Genomic DNA, 26,418 nt, shown 5'->3' with positions numbered 1-26,418 from the left:
TCAGAGACTTGAAAATGTGGCTTTTAAAAACACCTTCTGTCTCTTCCACTAATTTTTAAAGAATTAATGTAGCACACCTCTGGAAAAACAAAAAAAAAAAACAAAACCATGACATTCATATTTATAATTTAACTGATTTAATTAGACACCCAACACTTATTCCCACTACTTAGGAGTGGTTACAGCTGTTCTCTGCCTACAGAGGCTGGGGGGAGGAGCAGGGGGAGCACAAGGAAAGAAATTTTCCTAAAAGATCACCAGTCCAGAGAAATGAATGGCAATGCAAGGATATGCGGAATCCCACAACCCTACCACAAGCGTGGTTAAAGGAGGTATCATTCATTCTTATCCCAAAGAAAAAGAGCTCTTCAAAGTCATGCCTGGGAAAGGTAACTATCACACAGAAAAAGCACCGTAAGAAAATAAATGGGCCAGCATAGAGCCAAGTTCCATTCTGAAACAATTCACAAGCAATGGGTAATTATATAAAACAACTTAATTACAATTACAGAATCTTGATTTAGTACCTAAAATTTCAAACAGAACATAACAACGTATTTACCGGACACATTTATATCAAGCCAGTCATCAGCATTACAGCAAGATCCTCCACTTTCCTTGAGAGAAGTGAACGGCTCAATGGACGTTATGCTCCCATGCTCTAACTCTTGAAGGCAGCTCTCCTTTTGCTGTATTTGTAGAGTTCTGTTTGGGTCTTCTATATCTATGAAATCATCACTGAAGTCTTCACTCAAATCATTTTTTTCAGAGGATGACAAAGAAGATATAGATATTTCATCTCCATCATCGCTCATACACATGACTTTTGACCCATGTTTTCCCATACTTTCATGCAGGCCCTCATCAGATTCTGTTCTTTGAGCACTGCTCTCTATAATACTGTTTTTCTCAACTGATCTATTAATATTTGTTGAAATTTCAGAGTCCTCCACAATGCATGTGTCAGGAGTTGTACTTTTGCTGCCATCCACAACGATATTTCCAGCAAATCGCTGCCTGCTAGGCTTCAGCAAAGAAGGCCGACTTAATCTGTATCCAAAAGAAGATGCTGACCCAGATCCACTTGACAGCGGGGGCTTCTTTGAACAAGGAGCCGACATACCGGAGTAGGGCCTGGCAAATCCATACTTCATAGGTTCATTTCCATTGGGTACATCCAACTGACGTGCATTTCTTGACAGCAAAGTCGACCTCTGAGATGTCCTGGCAGCTAGATTTTGACTACGATAAGGCCTTGTAAGATCCACAGCTTTATTAAAGGAATGTGACCTGGTTAAAGATGCAGTGGGAAGGAAAGAATTCTGAATGGAATGTGAAAAACTTTGTGATCTTACCATTTTTTCACAGGAAAAAGCCTTGCTACTGTCTGTAGATTGTACCAGGCTTTCTCCTGAACTTGTCCTTGTGGCACTGGAATTAGCTCTAGGTCTCTGCAAACCTACCACCGGCCTGTTTCCATAAAATCCATTTAAATGTGATTTTGGAGCACTGAGTCCAGAATATGAGGTCCTTCCTGACAGGGTACCTTTGGTGAATTTTGCTGAACTAGAGAGTCCAGGAAAAGACTTTGGGTTTATTTCCTCAGTAGATGATACAAACATATTCGTTTGCTTTGCTGCTTTTGATGCAACCAAAGCAGTACTGTTCAAACCCACCCTGAGCACATCATTACCCACTGCTCCTTGAGATTGAGAATACTTCTCAGAATCAATTAATTTTTCGTTACAGTTATGTTTAGAGTTGGTGTCTCTCCCATTTTGATCATGAAGTTGATATTTATTTGATTTTTTCCAGTTGAAAGAAAAGGAAGACATGCGAACAGTGCCATTGTGCTTGCTGAAGTTCTTGCCACCATTATTCCCTGCTAAACTAACAGCTGTCCCATTTGGCATAGGTTGCAAGACACTTCCTAAAGTTTTCGTTCCGTATTTCGGTAGCCTGGAAACCAAAGATGTCCCAATTTGATTTTTTTCTTCCATGAGCTATTTGGTACATTGGTCCTTATAGGGTGCTTGAATCTAAGGAAAAGAAAAGGTATATTAGATCTGAATCAACCACACATTAATCAACATAATTTGATATACATTTGCATCTATGTTTACTACATTCCTGTGCCTAACTATACCATGACGATACAAAGTAACTCACAAATTTTGTGAACTCCAGAGAAATACCAGTCACCAGCAGTTATTTGGCAGTAGTATGTTATTCAGGTCATGCCTCCCTCCCCCAACTTTTGTTCTCTAGATAAACTGCTTTTTTTCTTTTTTTGAAATCTATAAAATAAGCTTAAAAAAGGGTTGTGGGGTTTTTTTTTTTTCCATTTACCTATTTTGAGCAGCAAAGTGAATTTTTCAACTGTATTACAATTATTTAGTTACATAGGTCAAACTTCAAAAAAATCCCACAAATTGAACATAGCACAAACCTGCGGTCAGCAATGTAAAACTGCAAAAACTATAATGTAAAGTCTGACTAAAAGTAAATTTTTTTAAAATTATTTTTTTCAGTTTCCCCAATGTCTATGTTACGATACACAAAATAATCACTCATCATCCACCTTCACCATAGCATATTTTTTTTTAGGTCTTATTGATATTCCCAGTTCAAGATTAAAAGTCCTAGTCATTTTTTTCCCTCTTTGTATGGAAACCATAGTCTATTTTGGTCATCATCTCATTCATGTACAAGACTTGAGGTACAGGGCAACAGTTGCATAAGGTCAGTGTTAGTTAGTGAATTCAAAAGTTTTACTTCTGCACAGTGATACATGAACACATAACCCTAGCTACAAAAGTACGAGATAAAAAGATAATTATAGCATTCATGCATTCCCTTGTATCTTGAATTTCAGTCCCACCCACCTGATTTGCACTACAGGGGACTCCACTAAGTCTAAGTCAATAAAGATTTGTTATATCTCAACTTACAGTCACGTCATTTTGGTCTACTTTATATCACACTTATTTTTTAAAGCCGTATCTGCTTTACAGACATATCTTTGCCTCAAAACTTTTTGCCTTGAGAATTCCGATTTCCTCGCTTTGATATAGCGCTTTTTGTTTCTTCCACACTCATCCACATATCCATCCTACTATTTGGACAACTATGTCTGTATCACCCTTCTGTACAGCATTTAGTCTGTTGTTTTTCCTGGCTATACAGTATGAGCAACTCATCTAAATGCTATTATTAAAGACTTGCAGTTCAGACAATAAGGCCTTGAGAAGTCTCCAAGTTTCAATGTTGCATCTTAAGACAAGGTTTACTCCAGTGTTAAATTCTGTATTTGCAAGAACTAGGTTTCTGATTTTTCAAGACAGTTGTAAAAGGATATTTTGCTTTTGCTAGCCTGGATTTTATGTTTTCGTCAGTTCCACCTGCTGGTCTTACAATGGTGTCAAGACACAGAATTTCAGTCGTTCTATGTCATTCCCTGAAACTATTATCTGTGTTTCTCTTTTCACAGACCTACACACAGCTGGCAGGACTGAAAAAACCCATGAAGATTTTTAAACCACAGCAATTACGATGAGAATCAACACACAGCAAGTAACATTATACTTATTCAAGGTACAGGAAATAATCTTGTGTAACTACAGCAAGCATTACCTTAAAGTGAGTCACTCCCCAAGTTGCAAGACCTCACTAAGAAACACTTAAGTTAAAATCACAGTGGCATTAAATTCATGCAAACTGAAGTACCCTTAGGATTTTGTAAGTGAATAGGATGCCCCAGAGCTGTACTTCTGGAAGCAGATCTACATTAAAAAGATGATACAAAGAGAAACATACTCAGAGACATGGCTTTTTAAGGGCTTCTAACCTAGTGAAAATATCAGAATCCACATCCTACAACTGGTAGAGCGCATTTCTATTTAGAAACACGCAAATCCAGAGTTTTCAAATACTAAGTGAATTCTTGCACACCGGAGACATAACCCTCACCTAGGCATACAAAGAAGCACACAAGTGTTTCCCCCCAGCAACAGCAAAACATTTAACTCATTATGCATAATACGTGCCTGTATGTGGATTTAGGCGTCTAATGTTAGACTTATCTCAAAAACACTACGACCAACCTCACCTACTAAGAAAAGCATTCACAGCATCTCATTCATGTATCTGTACCCATAAAAAAGAAACTTGCCTACAGTGTACCTGTATACCTCGCAAATGAAAAAAACATTATGCTTTCATATCAAATGCTGACCTCGAAGATACTTTATGTCAAATGTATACAGTAAAGGCAATAAAGTACATTTTTTTTTAAAATAACTCCATGTGTAAAAAATGGCCTTTAACATCATGATGCATTCATTGACAGCAAGCAGATCCATCAAAAAGTATCCCAACTCTAACAAAAAGGCTCAAGTCTCGTAGAGAAATCCTCCAAATTAAGAAAGTTAAATTAGAAAGCTGCTGCGCCCGCAGCCCAGAAGGCCAATCGTATCCTGGGCTGCATCAAAAGAAGCGTGGCCAGCAGGTCGAGGAAGGGGATTCTGCCCCTCTCCTCTGCTCTGGTGAGACCCCACCTGGAGTGCTGCGTCCAGCTCTGGAACCCCCAGCATAAGAAAGACACGGACCTGTTGGAGCGGGTCCAGAGGAGGGTCACGAAAATGATCAGGGGGATGGAACACCTCTCCTATGAAGAAAGGCTGAGAGAGTTGGGCTTGTTCAGCCTAGAGAAGAGAAGGCTTTGGGGAGACCTTCTTGCAGCACATCAGTACTTAAAGGGGGCTTACAAAAAAGATGGCGGCAAACTTTTTAGCAGGGCCTGTTGCGACAGGACAAGGGGGAATGGCTTTAAAGTAAAGGGGGGTAGATTTAGACGAGATCGAAGGAAGAAATGTTTTACGCTGAGGGTGGTGAAGCACTGGCCCAGGTTGCCCAGAGAGGTGGTGGATGCCCCATCCCTGGAAACATTCCAGGTCAGATTGGACGGGGCTCTGAGCAACCTGATCCAGTTGAAGATGTCCCTGCCCAGGGCAGGGGTGTTGGACTAGATGACCTTTAGAGGTCCCTTCCAACCCTAACTATTCTGTGATTCTAATTTAACTTTCATGCTTTATGGATAATTCCCTTTTCACATCTGTCTACCATCTCTTAGGTGACTGCAAAATTTAAATGAGGCCTTTTAATGAGATTACTTTAATCCTCCACCAAGTGCTGCAAATTAAACTTGAAAAGCAGACCTTTGAGTTCTCTAGGAAGGGTGCTTGCTCATTTATCCTTAATTAGGGAAAGACAAGATATTATCTTTAAGAAAACTGTACTGATTGCTTAAAATACTTCAGATAATTAAATTAAAAGGCTGCCTACAAGCAATACTTGCCTGTGTTTTGTTAGCTACATAACTGTAACTGCTGTGTTACCTTTTCAATTTTAGGTTGCATTTGTTTGGTTGAAATACAATGCCGTCAAAAAAAAAAAAACACCCACAGTATCATGTTTGGCAGATGTTACTTTTCCCAGAAACCAGAACATTTTCTCACGAAGTTCTCTTAAACATCCTCAATCTTGACATATATTTATTACTAGAAATTACATTACCCTAAAAATGAAAATTTCTTATCAAGAAGCATAGTACCTGCAAGTTACAGTATGATTTCTGCACCCCATGAAACTCAGTTTCAATACAATTTAAGTCATATTCTGCTGTATTATAAAGAAATTCAAAGTAATTTTAGACTTCTGCAATCTATGGATTTTGTCAAAACAGACATTTGGGCAAACCAGCCTTATATGCTTTGCCTTAGGAAATACATTATCTAGTGCACACAAGCCTACTTGGGAATTGAACTAATTATAAAGAGCCTGGCCTTACATAATGATCTAGGGAAAAGGAATTAAAACTTACAAACCCTCTCTGAAGTATAATCTGAATTAACTGAAAAGCTGCTACATCCTTACCTTCAAAGATATTCAAGATCCTGGTGATAAGCAAAAGGATATTCAGTCTCACTCTCCTTTGTGCTTTCTGTATAGGATTATTTACGCCTCGACAAGATCCTCCAATGTTACTTTCAACTAGCAAACACAACATTCGCTTTTACATCATTCACAATCTGTTTCAGTAACACCAGGAAGACAGTTGCCTATATATTAACTTCTCGGCAAAGTTTGGTTTTGCATCTGAGACTCCACCCTACATGTTGTGGAATGATTATTACAACAGAAGACAGCTTAAGGTTCATACATTTCAATGTTTGGGCACCTTTAAAATAGTGATCCCTATGATCCATGCCATCAGAGAGCTAAGAGCATTTTCAAGTTCCAAACAGATTACTATGAGTGGGACCAAATTCCCTTCCTATTGTTATAGCAGTGTGGAATAAAGAGCTGCTGGATGAAACATATCCGACAGACTGGTGACAGATGAGAGCAATTCTGCAGAACTATTGCTATGCCAACAGTTTCGGATGTATGTTTCATTCTTCTTCAATTTTAAGACCACCTAAATAAGAAACAGAAATACTGAGTAGCTAACTTAAGATGCTTTTCTTACAGCAACTTCCTTCCCAGTGTGAAGATTTTTTCCCTTGTGGCACATAAACATAAGTTCACTGCTTCTGGATAACAAAGATGGTACTTTCCTGTATGTCTGTAAGAGGCTGGCAGCTACAGCGGTACACAAGGTTCCTTACCTACTGAGAAACATTATGTCCATTCATGTTCATATATCAGCAAACACCAATTATTAATCAGTCAATTTTTTTGGTATTTGGCATGGGCAGGCTGACAGAACAACTGCTATGAAGCTCTGTGAATAAATGAATTATTCATATTTCTGCCATCATGTGCTGGATGTTACTGAAGCCAATGAAGTTCAATGACCACATTTGCCAAGCCAGACCTTATACTCCTATTACTTGCCTTCTGCAGAAGACTTAAGAATTAAGATACTATCTAATTCTACTTGTTTGCCTCAGGGACAGGTAATCTGAAGCAGCAGTTACCACTATTCATGCATATTTATCTTGCCAACTCTACGGTGCTAAAATTTCCAGGGACCTTCATTCTTTCTCCTAGAAAACAAAAGCACGTTTCTAGTATACAAACAGCATGGACTGGAAGGTGAGAACATTCCTCCTGTGGTAACCTAAATTATCTCCTCTAGTGAAAAGCTTACTTGACCACAGCATTACATTAGGGCAGAGAAAAGAACTGTTAACTATTGCCCGAGCAGCGCAGAAAGTAAATGAAGCATACCCTTGGGCACTGAAGAGCAAATGGCAGGAAATGAACGGATGGCTCGAGGCAGGCACAATCTACTACCTTAAGTAATAATTATATCCTGTTTTCTGCACCACGCTTCTAACAGGAGAGCCCTGCTGAAATCTGAGACACAAGACCAGCTCTTCAAGGTGCTACGGACATGCTTCAAGATAGCGGCTCCTAACTTCTCACTGATTTTCACGATAACTAAGATGCCCTCCACACACCAAAAAAAAAAAAGATACAAACTTGCCAATTTGAAAAAGATTGTAGTTTACTTCTAATTGTCATCTGCTGAATCTAGATACACCACATGGCCTTTGTGAATTTAAGTGCATGTGTATTTCAACTCTGTCCACTGTGCATCACTTATAAAAGCAACCTCTGTAGACCTCTGGGTTTTAACACCACAGCTTCTGTTTCTTTATTCTATTTATTTATTTTTCTATTCAGGACACACAGAATGCAGATCTTTTCACCACTGATACATAGGAAAACTTAAGCATAACTTAAGAACAATTTCTCTTTAAAATGTAATTTAAAATGCATTAGGGCAGCTATGTGAAAATATCTTATTTCCACCAGCGTAGGGAGATACTGAATGACATAAGCGAGAAAATCAGGGATGGCCCTGCAACAGATGCAGCAAAAGGCTTCTTCAGCAAGGACTTAGGAACACTGCAGGATGAGTAACATGGTTGCAAGTCACTTTTCAGGTCTAAGAGGACCACAGGAGCTTAACAGAATGAAAGAACTGGCAGGAGATCTAGCTAGCAAACACCTGCTCTGAGCAGGACATGCCCTGAGGAATTAAAGATGATGAATGCTGAGGAAATTGTGCATGTTGTATGAATTAAATTGAATCAGAATACAACTAGAAATTCTGATGGCTCCGAGACTGAACTTCTGAGTATTTACAACTGTCCCATATTGTTTTGTGTTATTTACCCTGCACAGACTAGCTCCAGCTCAATCAAAAAAAGCCTTCTCTCAACTCCAAGATCCAATAAGACTACAGCTCTGCAGTAAAATCCTCCAAGCCTTCCTTCCTTCTCCTGTCTTCAGCGTCTCTGAAACACTCTGTTCTTGAATCAATTCCCAATGCTTCATGAAGGCATCCACGAATTTTAGTGTCTCTCCCTTTACCATGTCCAAACTGCATCCCTGACAGTCTGCCTTTTGAAGGTACCATAGTCATAAAGTACGGTAAGAAATTCCAAGATACTTAATGCTTATTGTTCTGTTTCTCTGAAATAATTTTGTTATTCTGTGTTCGAAGTTGTGAGATTCTGTTCCCAGATGTCAGAAAGCTTAGTTCTTTTCTATTCTTCCTCCCTCACACTTAGGTATGCTGATGTAAAGTTTGATCTATCAAACAGCAAGCAACCCAGTTATCCAAGCTGCTGTTGTGCTGAATTTTATTTACTGACCAGAGTGCACTGGGTCAAGGAATATAAGCAGAGCATGATAATGAATAGAGCGAAAAGGAGGAGAGAACAAGAAAGACATCCTGAAGAGATCGGGGCTTCTGTATTTCTAACATTGCACGCTATCTTTAGCCAATACAGCAAAAATATATGACATTCCTTGCAATCTTTAAAAGCATGATAGTTATTCATCAGAACACGGTTTCTTAATGCTTTGTAAGGCTAGAGGACACAAGCACTTACTGGAGAAAAAGAAATAGGGAAATGTAGCTCTATTTTGTAGAAGAAAGCTACCAGAATACTTTCACAACCAAAAAATCCATTCACATACCTTAGGGCCACACTCTCAATTCACTCTGCCGTTAGTGCTATTTACATTGAACATCAGGCACCTCAAGGAAGAAAAAAAAAGGGCTGTGCTATCTGCCCAGAAACGTATGCTTTGTAATAAGTTTGCCCGCTTGTGCTTTGCATATTAGTAAAATAGACTATGCATTTTAAACCCCAAATTTTCACATCAAACCTTACCAAAAGGTTGAAACAAAACGGGATTTGAGCGATCACAAAACCCTTAAGATTTTACTGAAAAAACTGTCATGCAAATTTTAACTAAAAGTAAGACCTTTGCTAAGGTTTCTCAAATAGGTAAATTTGCCCTGATTTTTGGCATTCTTACAACATGACTACTAAGGCACAGGGCAGTCAAAGTCCAGATGCGTAGCCAGCTGCTACAAGGGCGCAGCTTCAGGACAAAGAAAAGATGGAAGAAGATACTTGGGAGTAGGGGTATATTACTCCCAGTAAGAGAATATCAGGGCCTGCAAAAAGGAAGAAATAGCGCACTTTCACATTCCTCTTAAATGCTAATACAGTTTATATAGTTCATTCATAAATGAGACGTGAAATGCAATGACACTTACTCTTTTCTGCATTAGTGCTGACAGCCTAGCTGTTCTCAGGGACAGAGGTCAGCTAGCAAGTGGAATAAAGCACTGGAGAGGCACAACTCCTCTCTGAAGCTGCCAACCACCTGATGCATCCTCTTGGAGGAAGTAATCAATTCCCTTCTTCAAAAGATCTACTCTTCTTGCCACAGCAGAGATAAAACATAGGTCTATTCTGACTTTGTCAAAATTCCGGAAAATACTTTTAGTAAGAACTAAAGGTGGCTCAGACACTGACGGACATCGGGTTTTCCTTAAGTTTGCTTTTGTGCACTCTTCCAATCACTCATCCAAATGTAGCAGTCATACCTTGTTAAATCCGAGCTAGCGATGTCAACTCTGTACCCGCGCATATAAACACCACGCACTTCCTGTATAACCAACTCTTCAAAACACAAGATCCAGAACATAATGAGGCTTTCACTGGAAATCCAGAGAACATAAGGCGCAGCTGATAAAAACACTACATTAAGTGTGCTGACCCCAAGAACAGCTTTCAAAGCATTTGTAAGAGGCGGACGGGATACATTGTAATAAATCAGAAGCAGAAACAATTGACATAATCATGACTGATATACCTAGCCCCAGTGCAGAAACACTCCTGCTAGAAGGAATTAAATTATGTGGATTACTTCATTTGTTATGTTACACGATGAACAGCCTTCTGTGAACAGAACAAATTCAACAGATTGACAGTGAGTCATGTAGACCAAGCTTCTTTAGCAGGGTAGCTTAACAGCTCTTGAACTGCAAAAGATGTATTGTTCTCAAAATCTTTGTTGGTGAAGAGATACAAAGAGTCTTTATTTGCTTCAATTCTTTGATGACATTATTCAGTTTAAATTGTTACCAAATTTCCAGAGACAATAAACAGAAAGGGGAAGACCAAACTAGGAAAAGACACACACTATCTGTCTGCCTTACAAATCTAATGCTCTGCAACCTAAAGACAAAGTCATACGGCTACAGAGAAGAAAGGAACTAAACTACCGTATTACTCAAGCGTTATTTCACACACAAAAGTACCGCAACTATACAGCACATCTATATCTAGGTTACTCTTTTGTGCTGTCTTAACACTTGCTTGTAGTTGGCGAGATTTCTATCTTGGAAGATAATCCATAATCGTGTATATGTATATAGAATCATAGAATCGCTTAGGTTGGAAAAGACCTTTAAGATCATCAAGTCCAACCGTTAACCTAACGCTGCCAAGTCCACCACTAAACCATGTCCCTAAGCACCACATCTACACGTCTTTTAAATACCTCCAGGGATGGTAACTCAACCACTTCCCTGAGCCTCCTTTTCTCCAGGCTAAACAACCCCAGTTCCCTCAGCCGCTCCTCATCAGACTTGTTCTCCAGACCCCTCACCAGCCTCGTTGCCCTTCTCTGGACACGCTCCAGCACCTCAATATCTTTCTTGTAGTGAGGAGCCCAAAACTGAACACAGTATTTGAAGTGCGGCCTCACCAGTGCCGAGTACAGGGGCACGATCACTTCCCTACTCCTGCTGGCCACACTGTTTCTGATACAAGCCAAGATGCTATTGGCCGCCTTGGCCGCCTGGGCACACTGCCGGCTCATATTCAGCCGGCTGTCAACCAACACGTGTACATACCAACATGTACATGTAGATACATATTCGAAAAACTCTGATCTTTCCCATTTGATGTAGATAGCTGCCTTTCAGAAAAGTTTTAAAGCTGACATAACTGTTTATACCATAAAGGCAAATTATTTTATGCTGTAGTTAAGATTGACTGAATAATCCCAAACATTAATAGCAGCCTAGAATCCAAGCTTTCTAGAAGTGAAATGGTGGATCCCAATCTCTCCTTTCAAAAATTTCATGATTATGTCAGCATCAAAGCAACTGACAGCAGAAAACAGGCCACTGCTTTTGCTGATGGTATTATTCCTTCAGCAACAGCATTTCATGTGGTAATTTCAATTTTTCTGAATTTATTCTTACAAGACAGACTAATCTGTCTCCGAGTTCAGACATAAAAGCAATGTCATTCTGCAAACAAGTATGAATTACCTGCTATTGTCTGGTAAATATTTCACTTAAAAATAGAGGAGCCTCCCTTTTCCCTCAGAACTATCCACTGTCACCAAACGATTGAAACACACCACTCCCATCTCTAACTCTCCTAGGAGAGACTTACTTCACCATTGCTTCAGTAACAAACTAAAGAGTCAGCTTCCAGTCACCGTTTCCTGCTACTTTAGTAATGCATGCTACCTGGAGTAGGATTTTTTTGCTGATAAGAACAGGCAGGCTGGAAGGCGAGTGAAACTTTGAATACAACTGATTATGAATGGAAATATCCCATTTTAGACTGCCACCTTGTCCATCCTACTCCTCTAGTTTGTTTATTCATCCGAAGCATCTTCTCCATATAAGAACACTGAGCTGTCTTGAGCTAAGACTCTCTTACAGTGGTACAAACAGATATTGTTCACTATATTTTTGTATTGATTATATAATGACTAATGACAGAAACAATACTACCCATCTGAACCACTGCTGAACAGTTTATCTATGAGAGTATCTTAAGATTAACAATTCCCATTAGTTTAAATCTGCGACAAGGCTGTGCTTACCACCAATATGTAAGATTTTTTTTTCCCCCTCCAGTTACACATGCTCATTCTTTCCACTGCTGTCTGAATAAGAATTCTAGTTATAGGTTAAGCTGAATGACAAGCAGAGATAATTGAAGGAGAATGCATGTAATTCATAGACTCACTGGTACTGAGATATCCTCAGTAAGCCTGAAGTGGTTCACAGGTGATAATGGAGCAAGACTAGACAAGATGAAGCAGTAGGAAGACAGAAGAAAATAGTTCTGGGAATTTCTTTTCTACATATTGTCAATGCTATTTTAACATAGCTTAGCTTTTGTCAGAGGATCACGACCTTGAGACAAGAACACGTCAAACCATTGCTACAGATTTTAAAAACAATCATATTGTTAAATCAGCCATTGCTGCATTAAAAAAAAAAAAAAGACTAGAAAATGGACTGACAAAGATCTTTAAAACTTCTCTCATGAAAGAGAGCAAGTGAACCCTGGATAAACTTGAAATATTATGTAAATCATAACATTTCTCTGGGTTTGGATCATGGCGATTCAACTGTCCAGATTCAATTCTCCAGCTCAGCCATACAGTTCCAGCAGTCAATCTTATTTTAGAGGTGATGAATAAGAAAAATCACATTGTCTCCTGCGGTAGCAGAAGAGGATGAACAGGGCAAGCGTAGAACGCAACTTCCTCAACCTTCAACTACCTTCAATTCATAGGATTTCTTGAATTTGATGTAGTTTGTTTAGGAACCCTCCACAGATCTCTCCTCCGCTATCTTGTCCAACCTGTCCTTGAGCCCCCAAACTTTTTCCATCCACGACTGCCTTAAGCAAGGAGTTCCAGAGTCCTCCTAATAATTCTTTTAAAGATAATTTCATTGCCTTGTACAGATTCCTGAGGAAAACTACTTGTAAACTCCCTACATTGCAAGAACAGGCCACTGATTTCTGCTCTCCTTGCTACCAAACATACCAGTTATATCGATCAGTTTGTTTCCATATCTATGTGCTTTCAAGAAGATACTGGATTACTTGTATTTTTTGAAGTGAAGTTTGACTTCTCTTCAACAGCCACCCTTAACCAAAAATACTGCAGCCATATACTGCCATATTATGGCTTTCAGCTGAAACTTGCTTATTTTTGAACCACATCTTCAAAGTGCCACTTCCTCGCTATTGAATTTCATTTCACTAGCACTGGACACTTACAGCTTCTGTCTATGATTCGATGGCTATAAATCACTTCCCAATCTCAAAACCAAACTCTCTAAAAATCTTCCAGTACTAAACAACTTTGCAAGTTTGCCACAGCATAACAAATATCAACATGTTTTTAACCACAGACCAGCAGCCTTCTCTAAGTATTTTAAAGCATGTTTTATATTTTCTTGCTGATTTTCTGATACACGAACATAAACAGTTATATCTGAATGTACCTATCAAGGACAGTTTTCTACAATGTAGAAGACAGACAGTTGTTATATCCTCATACATTTGCAATTAAAAAAGAAAAAGGATTCTCAGAGAAACTGACGTGTAACTTCAGTTACTTGCAACAGTTTGTCCACAGGATCAGTTTCTCCCACATTAGCTTACAGAATTACACAGAGACAGTTATCTATGCTCACATTTTACTTGAATATCAGGAAGCTGATACATATCATTTGTTTTGTTCAATCAAGGTCTCAAATTCAGTCATAATAAAGTGTTATTTTTATAAACTACTATTTCAGAGAGCTTTCGTGACTGAATGATCTACACAGAGAGGGATTAGGTTTGGGGTTTTGTTTTTTGTTTTTTTTTTGTTTTTTTTTTTTTTTAAAACTCTGTTTACTGATGGACAAGGCTATGCAGGATGAAAGATTCTGCTCCCTTCCTCAAGTCTCCTGCTACTAACAGTAGTAGCTTTGGCCTTGCCAAGTTTCCACCTATGCAAGTTTGCCTTACTGAGATGAAGGTTAGTTAAAAGCCATAGCTTCCCCCAAATCAAAAATATTTATCAACAAGTCTATGTAATAATTTCATCGTGTAAGACCAGAAAAAATGCATTTAAGCAAAACCTATCTTTAATATGATTCATAAAGAGAACATGAGTTGAAGTACCATACAAATTCATATTGTAGTGAGAATCTCTATATCTATCTAGAAAAGACTCTTGAATCCCCAGATCAAAGTACACGTTATTATTGAGTCAAGAGAACCCAGGATACTCAGTTCTCCCATGATGTGCCATTTAACTTGTGCTGTGTGTGTCACAAGCCATCTGGGCTAATTAGACTAAAAGCATAGGAGTTCTTTTGCTTCAGGGAATAAATTCAGAAATTGTTTGCAATTTAAGGGTTATTCCAGATCTATAACTTGTTCAACCACCACATAAAAGAAAAACATTATCAGCTATTTTCCTCTGGCTAAGAAGCCAAGACTCCTGGCAGCGAGAACCTTGCCAACATTAACCATACTTCTGCTTCAATCAAAGCCATTAAAATGCACTCTGCAGAAGACTACCTCAACTCATCACAGACTAAGTGCTCATGAAAATCCCAACAATCTGTGGTGAGAAAGGCATTTTACTGAGAACTCACGACACCAGTTCCCCATGTGACCAGGAATAAGCATCTTTTCTTGCTTCACTTACTATAGGATATTATCAGCAGAACTGCTCCAGCTGAATCCTCCCTTCAGAATAGATAGAGAATAGCTAGCAAGCAAAGTCCAGATCTCTGCAAATCAAGCTACTTTTGATCAAGGAGGAAACAACAGTCTCAGAATGTCTTCCAAAATTCACCTATTTGATAGAAGTTTAAGAGTGAGCTGAAGTATGCGTCCCAGAGGTACAAAGAAATGCAAAGACCTACACTGACTAGCCAAACTTCATCTTTGGAATAATTATTTTAATGCTGTTGGGATTTTATTGTAACATACATGGGTTCAGTTATCCAGAGATTTACGTAAGCCTGTTTTATTGCTCCAATTGAAACAATACAGGATTTAAAACCTAATTATCAAAAGCACCATTAGTATTTTGATCTTCTTAGTATCCCTGTTGGCAAGGAATTTAACCCTGCCTGAAACCTTCTAATTAAGAAGATAGTGCTGCTGTTTACACTTCCAAATAGTGGCTGAAAAAGAACACGACAACCACCGCTGCAACTGGCTACCTTTTATTCCTTCATCTCTCTTCCATTTTCAGAGATCCGCACTTTCTAACAATTTTAGGCAAGCAATGTTCATCTGAAGACTGATGGCATGATGGTTTTTTATCTAGAGAGCAGGTGCCAACACTTCTTTGTAACCGGTTTCTTCCAAATAACCAATCCCTCTTAAAGGACTATCAGGTCCAAAAGTAATAGGTTTTTCTCCAGCGAGCTTTTAACATGCACAGTTCCATTAAACAGGATTACTCATTAGTATAACGCTACATTAAATGAGATCATTATGCTAATTGAGATCATTATTATTCATTTTTTCTATATTCATATATATTACCACCTCAGTTCAAAAACACAAGGTGTAATAGTAGTCAAAAATACCAAATATAGAAATCTTCTAAGCCTGAAACATTTCCACTGTTTAAATAGCTTTACAATTATAAGACAATACTCAGCAGTTTTTGGAGCCCAAACACTGAGATTTCTATAACGAAAAGTACTAACTGTGAGCAGAGATTAAACTTTGACTTTAAAAACATTTTTTCTACTGCAAATTGTATATTCATGTAGATCCCTGGTTAACATTTAGGTAGCTGGTTATTACTAATGTTCCACTTGTTAGGCATTCACCTCTTCAGCTTGGAGGCATTAAATTCAAAATGGGCCCACAGAATTTAGTTATGTGATCTTTATATACAGGAGAAAATACCTGCCAAATTTCATTCAGTATCACCAGAAAACGTAAATATTTACTGCCTCATGCTAATACGATAAAGACTTTTGTATTTTTGACTACTCCAGAAGAGATATTTTTAACGTTTCAGAGAACACTTGTAGTGGTTCTCAGTTATAAGAACATAACAGAACAAGACCTTAGATCCAACTTCATTTTGCTTTTAATACCGTCATAATGAAAAATCCTACCCTGCATCAAATCAAGGCTCAAAGCCCACAAACACCAGGAACGAACCTGCTACAAATACGAAGCACCAATCCTACAAGTTCAACCAATTCCCCTGAAAACGGGTAAACATCTTTATATGACATACCAGATAGAGTACCAGATCTACAATCCTTACCTTAATTTCTTGTCTGGCCTGGACACTAATGCTCTGTTACAGCATAAAGTTCCCATTCACTTTTGCTTTCTTTAACTGAAGATAAACAGCTCGACTTCCTCCAACTCAAAGTTAAAGGCTGAAGTTGCCTACGCTTCATTGTGTGTCAAAGTACATTTGACAGGACACGATGTTACAGCAGGCTCTGGATGATGAAAGCAAAGTCTTAGTGTCATTAAAGCAAAATCATCATAACATACATAACATTCCCCTGTTGTTATAAGCAAAATCTGAACAGATTATAGCTAAAGTAGACAATCCACTTTTTTTTTTTTTTTAAACTGTTGTCTTTGAACAACCACATACTGGATGCTTTTGCTTCTTCCCCTTTTTGGAGCTACAAAGAGATCTTTATGACCAGGGCCTTCAGCAGCTGTTTCCTAATATACCTGCAGGTACGTCTCAACAAACAGAGACTTAAAAGACGCATAAACCACTGCAAAGCAGGAACCGACGGAGGCTCACAGCGACGGGCCTGCCGTGCCAGACTGCCTTTAACCTCCCTGAGCAGCGCAGCTAAGTCGAGTGCAAGCCCCAGACACCACCAGCCAAGCTAGCACCGCTGCCAGCACCCTGCCAGCTGGGGGAGGCCGCACCTGTGGCACAGCTCGCAGCCAGCGGCACCGCGGGACCCTCAGCTGACATTCGGGCCGCCCCAAAGGCGAAGGCTGCGCCCGGCAGGGACACGCAGGAGGCTGCCCCACCCGCCCGGCCCTCCGCCGCACTTCTCCAGCCTACAGCGGCCTGCGTGGCCGGTGACGCCGCAGCATCCCCCGGCCGAGGCGGCGACCCCAGCCCCGGCGGGAGGGCGGCGGCGGCGCGGCGCGGCGCAGGGAGAGGGCAACGGCCGCTCCCCCCTCGCCGCCGGCTAGAAGACCTCCAGGAGCCCACCGCGAGAGGAAGGGGGGGCGGCACGGGCTGGCGGCGCAGCGCGCCTCCCCCCCGCCGCACTCACCGCCAGGCCGGGCGCAGGCCGACGCCGTCCCCTCCTCGGGCAGGGCCAGAGCGCTCTGCGCCCTCAGGTACCAGCCGCCAGCCGCCGCGCCCCACCCCACCCGGCCCCACCCGGCCCGAGGTGGGAGGGCCGGCGCGCGCAGCCCCGCCGCGCATGCCCCGGGAACCGCGCCGACCGCCTCCCCACGCGCCTCCGCGCCCCTCGGCTCACCCTGACGTAAGCGCGGCCGGCGCGCGCCCGACTGTTGGGCCCCGCCCTGCCCGTTGGGCGCCGTGCGCCCGCACGCTCGTTCCAACGGCTCTTCTCGCGGGGCGGCGGGTTGTGGGGGGGCGGAGGGGTGGGGAGGCTGCGCTCATGGCGGCTGCCCGGCCAATTTACCCGCTCCGCAAGCGCGCAGTGTCCTGCTGGCCGGGCCCTGGGCTGCCTGCGGGAACCGCCGCGGCCCCCGCCTCCCCTTCGCCCGCTTCTCGCACGTGACGCGGCATAGGCCGGCGCCGTGCTCCGCTGGCGGCGCGGCGCCTCACCCGTGCCTGCCGGCCTGGCTGGCTGCGGGGCTGCTTCGGCACTGTGTCATGCTGGGCTGTCAAAGCCATGAGGCCCGCCGGCCACATTTTCCGGTCTGCCTTAACAACTAGCGAGCCCGTTAACCGATGCAAGTAAAAATGTAGTTGTTAGAAGTGTGATGGAAATAGGCCTGCAAGTGTCCTGGCTCAGGGACAGAGAGAGTACTCACAGGGGAAAGAGGCCTCACGAATGTCCCAGCTACGTGAAAAGCCTGGAAGGACTCTGACGGTCAACAGTGAGATGCAAATCCACAGGAGACCAGGCTTTCTCCGTGCTGGTGCTCGTGGAAGGACTTGCGAGTTTCCTCAAATTTTCTGCCTCTGCCAGGAATCAGAAGGCACTGACAATACCAAAAACTTCTGCAAGGTGCAGGAAGTTACTTGCCTGTGGTTACGTGAGATGGTTCAGGATCCTCTTTATGCCCCAATGCTTTTCCTAGCTGCCCGCACAATTGTTTGCGGCCTGTGTTTCTGTATCTCCTGTGGTTTGGGATCTTCATGTATGTGTTGTCTTATCATCTCAGCATCTGTATTGCTGTGCTTCAACTTCAGATTTTCAAAGTTCAATTTTTCTCAAAAGTTTTGACAACCAATAATTCTAAATTTTTGCCTGCCTGCTTCACCAGGCCTCCCAGGGGAAGAAAGCCATGCAGTAGCTTCAAGCTATGTTCACGTAGGAAAAAAAACGCCCTGTAATTGAAAGCATCATTTGCAACAGCCTCTTGACTAGAAGTTGGGCGCACTGCCGGGGTGTAAGACCTGCTTACAGATGTCAGCCTAGGCACTGCAAGTGCCTCCTCACCTTTCTAGACGCAGGGCGTGAAGACTCCGGTGCATTTGCCCCATAGATAGCAGAAAGGCTTTTTTTTTTAAAATAAGGAACAACAGCTGAAGCTTCTGTATGTCTTTTTGCCTGAACTTAAATGTACCGGCTACATTAATGCATTTATTCTTAGAACAATCTGAAGCATAATTACTCCCTTGTGGTACAGGAAGGGAAAAAAAAAGGCAAGCAGCGAGAGATTAAATCTCTTGCGCAAAGCTAAAGACATAGGAAAGCCAGGAAATGAACTCAGATTTCCCGAGTCAGGCGTCATTGCTTTAACCACACAGTCATCCTTTCTTTCAGTCATTCTCAGCTTCTGAGCATTAATGTAAACATCAACTGTATTAGCATAGATTTGATTTTTCCCTACTTTGTTCATCAGAACGACTTCACTGTTCCCACTGAAATTTCCTCCAACTAACTTTCTTCTCCATTTCCTTCCCAAAAGTAAAAGAAATTATATTGCAGACTCACTGGGAGAGTCTTAAATTTCCCACTGCCTTTCTGCAGGCACTGGCAGGTATTTCTTCAACTCCCACACAAAGCAACTGTGGGGCTTCCATGATGGATCTCTTAGGCAGGTACCCAAATGCACAGTGAACGAGATCAAGGAACAAATCGTTCCCTGTCATCATACTTTTCAGCTAGATTAGAGGACTAGGAATGCTTGTAACCAACACAAAGGAGACACACAAACTATGTGTACTGATGTGGGTGGTATAACCACCTTTTTTAACTCCAGCTCATACTTTTATTATCTGAAAATGATTATGAAACAAAACTCTAAAAGAAAACTACATATATAAAAGAAGAACACAACCTAGAGATATTTTAGGACAGATTTGAGAGCCTCCGCTAACTGTTTAGACATTTAACAGATTTCTACAATGCTTATATAGCCTCAAGATTAAGATCCAGTCTTTAAGCAGAATTTATAGGTTTCGAAAAATAACTTCAAAAAAGGGAAGCTTTACATACACAACTCCAGCTTCTGACTACTTAACTCGAAAGATAGTCTTAATCCTACTGACAGACTACAGACCAAGATCTAGCTATGATCAAGTGCAGTATCTTTTCAGTTTAATATGTGATACGTCTTCAGCTTGAGGACTTTACATTCCATTGATTTTATACTAAATTGATTTAAATGGACTTTATATTACACTGGGAGATGGACTAGAAGCTTGTTTTATCCACTTCACTCACTGACCTGGCATTGTGCTGCCTCCAAAAACCAGAGAGACAGCAATGGGTAACACCGACCACCCAGAGAAGAGTGCAAGAGCTAGAAGAGCAGATAGTGATATTCACGCAAATATTCTCCCAGCCCCCAGCAGTTTGCAGGCCTTCATGAGCCAAGGACACACTTTCCCCCAAATTTGGTGACGTATGAGCAGCTTCATTGCAGGGAGCATTAGGGAGGCCTAGTTTTCCTAGTAATAGTTGAACAGGTATTTTGAGAGTATCCAGCTGTAACCTTGCTGGCTTCCTTAGTTTCAACTGACTTGCTGATCGTTAATGATAATGAGATAGGTGTAAGCAACCGGCCATACAATATGAACCTTGTTGATTATTGTAAATAAAAATATTTCCAGTCGGTATCTGTATCATACACCGGCTTGAAGGGAAACTCTGTTCTTTCTTTTAACTTTGGATTGGTTTCCATTTCATGTATTTTTGCAAACTGGAAGTACATGTGTTTCCCTAACTCTAGTGGAAAATGAAAGAAGGATTGTTCAAATTTGTCCGTGTAACAGAATTCCACTCTCTTCACAAAATCTGAACTTGATGTTTCCCATCCCCTGAATTACAATGAAGCTGAGTTAATCTGCTTGAGTTAAAGTCATCCTCAAAGCAAGGACAATCTCCTTCTTCACATCACTTCATAAAAAAAATCCTTGCCAGGTAGCTCATATGCTGTGACTGCTACTAACTATTCTGTTCACAATAATTTCATTTTTACCTTGTGCATCCACGTTCTGTTACTGTATTCAAATACTTTCTACTCTGATTTTATATTACCTGATACATGAACCGTATTTTATCTGTTTGCATTGTTTCTAGTTCAAAAGGGCTAAGCAGCTAGGTGCCACCATTTTTTTCCACATATAAGTAATAATTTATTCATTGCAGGCATTTTACTGCAAAAACTGTAGCATGGACTCTCACTATCTCACAAACGTTCAAAAAAAGGAAAACAGAGGTTAGAATTAGAGAGTATATGCTTCTTGGGGTATAGCTGAACTTTTGATGAAATATATGACAGTGCATGCAGTTGGATGGTTAGGGGTTGAAATTCTTCATTTCAAAATGTCTCATTCTGTAAAATCTATTCATTGACAGGCATCAAAAAATGAACTGTCATCTGTTTTCTTAATCCGTGTCTCTACAAATAGTTCTTTCATTAAGGAATACATCCTTTATATTTTCCAAGTTTTAATTTGGTACTAGAGATTCACTGTCTCCAGAATTACCTATTTAATTTTCAACTTCTAGTAATTTTTAAATTATACACGTAACTTCATTTTTGTAGTACCTTAAAAATATGTACTAGAATGAGTATTATAAGTTGATGAACTCGTTTGCTGAGATAACAAAGAAGGAAAACAATGGGCTAATGTCACATACAAAAATACTTACATGACTGTGCTCATATGTGTGTATATTTATTATTTCCATGCATGGTGTCCATGGGTAAGTAAACTTTGTGTGATTCTGCAATAAATAATCATGTAAGAATAAAATAATGAATAGGAAATTCTGCTTGGTGCAAGCTGAGGTCTTTACAATGGTTCACTGTCACTGCATCTTCTTTTGTGTACGTATGGGAAAACACAGAGATGAGCTCAAACTCATTCTGCTGAAATACATGATAACCTAGTCACATTTAAAACTAAGTCCTGTATTTTTCTTAATTACTTGAAAAAGAATCCAAATTAAGTACTTGAGCATTTGATATCTTTTCAGGCATTAGTGGCATCTACCACTTTCTAAATAATATTTAGATAATATTTAAAGAGAATAATATTTAAATGAAGAACTGTTCACTACCATTTGGCGGCTGCTTTGCTATTTAAATAATTGGCTCTACCTTGGCTGTGCAAAGACAATTATGCTATACTTATGGTTTTAGCAAGTGAATGATGAACTGACCCTTCTTACTCTTCTCCTTTCAGAAAAGGTTTTTTTGGTCTTGTTTAAGTAAAACTCTTCTTCTGAACATTGCTTAAAGAATATTTAAATATTGGTCCAGGATGTCTGTTTTTAAAAGTCCATAACGTGTTACTCCGTGGCTAGCACTGCCAATGTTCAGAGACGCTCAGAATGCATTACCTGTCTATTCATGCTGTGAAAAACAGTGAAATTACACAGGTCTAAACTACTCTCATTTTTAGTATTTCTCATGTAAATGAACAAGTGGGCAGAAAGCTTTCCTCTCTGTCCCTCTCTCTCAAGGCAGGTGTACCAAATGTAAGTTAAACTTACGTAGATGAAGATCACGTGCTTGACGTTATCCTTTCTTTTCTCTGGCAGTGCTGTGGAAGAAGTAGCCTGGACCAGTTCAGTAAAATCTGCCATTAAAACCTGCCTCGGACAATCTTTACACCTTGCTGCTGCCATTGCCCTTTCTTCTAAGGGCTGACCACGTGTGATGCTTCAAAACACTACAGTAGTCTAAATAATTTAGACCTACTTAGGTCTAAAGTATTTAAACAGACGAGTTAGTTAAACTATTTAAGCAGTCTGGTTAAAGCTATTTTGTAAAATACTGCCAATTTTTTTCTGCATGTCTTCAGCGACCATATTCCTACAATACATATCACCTTTACAAACACAGAAAAACATCTCTAGATAGTGATTAAAATCATTCTGCACATTTCTAAAATCCAAATGCGCTTTCATTTCTTTTTAAATATGTGCTCCTCAGTGTCTAACTGCTAAAACAAATTAGTGTATAATATATTTCATTTAAATCTGATACAGTTTCTTCTTTATTTTTCATTGCAACTTAATTTGTATTCACACAGGCTGAATGCCCAAAGGAATACAGATGCCTAACATTTCCATTAAGTCAGTGGGATTTTTGAGGATTCTGGAACATAAATAAAAACTCTTATTTCAGCTTGATTTACAGGTATGGAAATTATTTCCTTTTGTATAATTAAAAATTATTCTAAATCGGGCAAGATAAACATTTTTGCTGTATTTCATAACTGAAAGGTTCACTGATAATCTCAGAACTCAAAAAATAGCCTTCTACTAGTGACACTGTTATGGAAATTTCTCTAATGTGTTTGGGATTTTTTTTTAATCTAGTCATCATTCAGTTACACAACAGAAAAAATAACAAACTTATGTTTCTAATAATGGCCTCCAGATATAACAGAATGAGAAAAGTTGACTGGAATTCAATGAAACCTCAGTAGAATTCAGTAAAAACATTAAAAGATATTTAGCATCATGTGGCTTATCTTTATGTAAACATTGTTACAAAGGATCCTGTTTTAAATGAATGCTAATCCTAAACTGATTGATGTGGATAATTTGTATTTTTGCTAATTTTGTTACTTAATAACATTTCAAATACTACAATCCTTAAAATGTTTAACAAAGATGAAATGAAACCTTTTTTGTTTGTATAGCTAGTGTCCTCCATTTTACAATATCGTTATAGTTTTTACTCCTGAGATTTGCAGAAGTAATAATCTACTTATAAGCAGCACACAATGCAGCGGATAATGTAGCAATAGAGCTATACATATTAAGAAATAAAATGTAAAAGGAAAGAAAGCATATAGGAAAAGAATAAATACAGTAAGAGCATCGCATTTATGCGTTTGTTTTCATTCGACTGCTTGAAGTACAGCATTTGTATTAACATTTATCCACAGGGAAGACTGTTAGCATCCCTCAGCAGTTGGAAGCGAAAAACTAAATATGATCCTTTTGAGTCTTGTTCAAAAAATAATTAGAAATGACAAAAGACACCTGGATGATGTGGTGACCAAAGATTGCTACATGCTGTTAGCACACAAATAAATGCAATATACAGAATGCAGTTGTTCATTTATGCCCCCACTGATGAGTCCGTACCTTGAACTGACAAGACAGCTGAGACACACCAGTTTGATTCTAGGCAAACTCAGTGTTACCCCCTCTGCTAGGATTGCCAATAATTTTACCAATCCTAACAATGGTTTGATTATATGATGTTCCATCAAAACTCTTTTAAAATAAAAGTCCCGTATTACCTCCTCATCTGTTTCATTGTAACACTTGTTATGTTGCTTTAGAGGGTTTAAGGAGTGTACAAAACTACTTTTTTGAGCTAATGATTTTGTTTCTTTCTTTTCTGTTTTTACCAATGACAGATATTCTGTAATATGGTGCGAGACTATATAAGAAACCTAAGATAGACAGAATTATAGGTTAATCCCACCTTCTTTCTTAGGGAAAATTCACATTAACTAGGGAATTATATTAAAAAGTATATGATAACTGAAAGTATTAAATGAGATGTTTATGCATACTATAAGGAGGCATTAATGATTAAAATATGTCCTCTGATCAATTTAATTATCTACTTAGCAGTGCGGATAGATAACAGAGATCACAGAAAAGAAAACAAAGAGATCCTGCGCTGTAGCTGAATTTCACAGAGATTTTGGCCACAGCAGCCTGAAATGGTGAGGCTACAAATGCTGCTGGAGACGTGAAAGAGCAGCTCAGACTCTCTCCTCATGGATGCGGACCGTATTCCACCTCCCCGAGCTTGGTTCATCTCTCAGCCCACACAGATGTCCCTGCTGGCTGTGCACCACCGGACAGTCCTTGGCTAAACAGCTGCATGTTGTGCAGGATTCCAGTTTACCAGATGCCAGCACAGGGGATACTTCCCGCTTGCTCAGATGAAATGTTAATTCGCTCTCATTTATCTCATCCCAGAGGGGATCCTTTTAAGAGGCACCGTACATTTTCTGAGTCTTGATTCATAGCTGAGGTAGACTGCAGAAAGGAATTAACTCAAATAAAGTGATATTGTTTCCATGAATACTACTTCAATCATTTTTTAATGCAAATAATTAGTTTCAATTAACTCAGAGACAAAGAAAAATACAAGCAGACTGCTCCAGTAGCAAACAGCACTTTCAAAATACAGTTCAGGACTTTAAAAATAGTTTTACTCCATGTATATATTTGACCCTGATCTTTCTTGTCTGAACATGTGAAAGCATCAGAAGATAAAAAATGAAAGCTGAAATTCCATTTTTCGGTGATTAGATTACATTTTCAGTATTAAATGGCAATGAAAAACAAAGAGCTCAAAGATGCAGATTGAAAAATGCAATTGCTTTTCCTCTTTTTGTGCACATGGCAGTAATGTGCAGTGAGAAAAGAGTTGACCTTATCCAAAATTATGTATGTGACCAGTGTAACTAGTATAGCTCAATAATTAACCGAATGTTTCAGAGCTCCACAGGAACATCAGGGACAGTAACACTGTATGCTGAAAATCATAGGCACTTGGAAAAATCCTGAAATATTATATGAGGAAACGTTTTGTGTCATATAAGGATTTTTTTCTGTTTTATACTTACTCCCTACCCCCTTTTCTTTTATTAGCTCTAGTTACTCAAGAAAGCTATGCTTATATATGCATGTATGTATAAATAAAAACATTTCTATAAAATGTAACTTTTACATATACCCTGATACACATGTATGTGTGTGTATATATGTGTGTGTATAAAAAAAGTTGTTCTAGGCATTGTAAATCATCTAGAGAATGTAAGTGGGTAATTAGATGATTCCTAAATAGCAACCCTGGGCTGCTGGAGATAAAATTTGTACAGGTCGCTAGTGATTGCTCCTCCAAGTGGGGTTGGTTAGCCCATCTCAACATAGGCTGGAGGATAAGCTGTCACTGTGTCTCCGAGGTCCTTAACACTGAATCTTGCTGGAAACTGTTTACAAAGTCAAACATAATTCGGTTGCAGTGAGTCTTAAGTACTTGCTTTCTTGTCAAGTAAGAAAGCTGAATTCTCACAAAGACAAAATAGAAATTTTATTCTTATAAGCTAGTGCCTGCCCCTGATTCATGGGCTTCTGAAGACATTACCCCAAGAGATTCTGACAGTGTCCTGAAATACTGGCACCAGAGATTCGATCGCTGCTCTATCTAGTAAGGCACTTAGCAAGGTTCTGCTGTACTTTTAAACCAGGAGATGTTAAAGGTTTTTTCCTCTGAGTTAATAATTACTAGCTGTAGATAGCAGCAAGTTCAAAAGAGACTGAACTATTTTAGAAATGTATGCAATAAATAATAATGGCTATGCTTCAGATAGTTGTCACGAGGCTGAAGGACAAATTCTAAACAGCATGACTGGCATTTTAATGGCTAAAAAATGTGTCTTCAATCTACGTGGTGAAATAGAAGATGCTGGCAGACAAAAAGTTACATGCAAAATTATAAGTGAGTAAAACTGCTGCTCTTTCAGTCTCACTATAAAGATAAGTATTTTATGCTCTAGATCCTTTGAAGTCAAGGAACTCCTGGTGCTCTGCAAACATGAATGTATCCTCAGAATGTGTTTTAATAG

At 39.7% G+C, this 26,418-nt stretch overlaps 1 protein-coding gene and 1 long non-coding RNA gene across 7 annotated transcripts in view; one reads left to right on the top strand and one right to left on the bottom strand.

Moving 5' to 3' along the window:
- CCSER2 (coiled-coil serine rich protein 2) overlaps window positions 1–17,678 on the bottom strand; it is an 80,100-nt gene extending 62,422 nt beyond the window's left edge. For 4 of the 6 annotated variants that reach the window (XM_076338279.1, XM_076338282.1, XM_076338284.1 and 1 more), the window contains exons 1-3: window positions 17,429–17,495; window positions 16,435–16,618; window positions 563–2,039 (exon numbers count right to left, since the gene is read on the bottom strand). In XM_076338279.1, coding sequence (XP_076194394.1) covers window positions 563–2,000 — 1,438 coding nt within the window. In that variant the 5' untranslated portion in view covers window positions 2,001–2,039; window positions 16,435–16,618; window positions 17,429–17,495. Of the gene's footprint in view, window positions 1–562; window positions 2,040–16,434; window positions 16,619–17,428; window positions 17,496–17,638 lie in introns of those variants that run through there. The other 2 variants (XM_076338280.1, XM_076338281.1) reach the window with 2 other exon arrangements.
- Window positions 17,427–24,849, top strand: LOC143160543 (uncharacterized). The gene is made up of 3 exons (XR_012995401.1): window positions 17,427–17,495; window positions 22,846–22,952; window positions 24,407–24,849. It is a non-coding gene; the product is annotated as an uncharacterized LOC143160543 (long non-coding RNA).
- The last annotated feature ends 1,569 nt before the right edge of the window (window positions 24,850–26,418 follow it).

Source organism: Aptenodytes patagonicus, chromosome 5 (genome assembly GCF_965638725.1).
Source record: "Aptenodytes patagonicus chromosome 5, bAptPat1.pri.cur, whole genome shotgun sequence".
Taxonomy (NCBI): Eukaryota; Metazoa; Chordata; class Aves; order Sphenisciformes; family Spheniscidae; genus Aptenodytes; species Aptenodytes patagonicus.
This window is presented reverse-complemented; position numbering and strand designations above follow the sequence as displayed.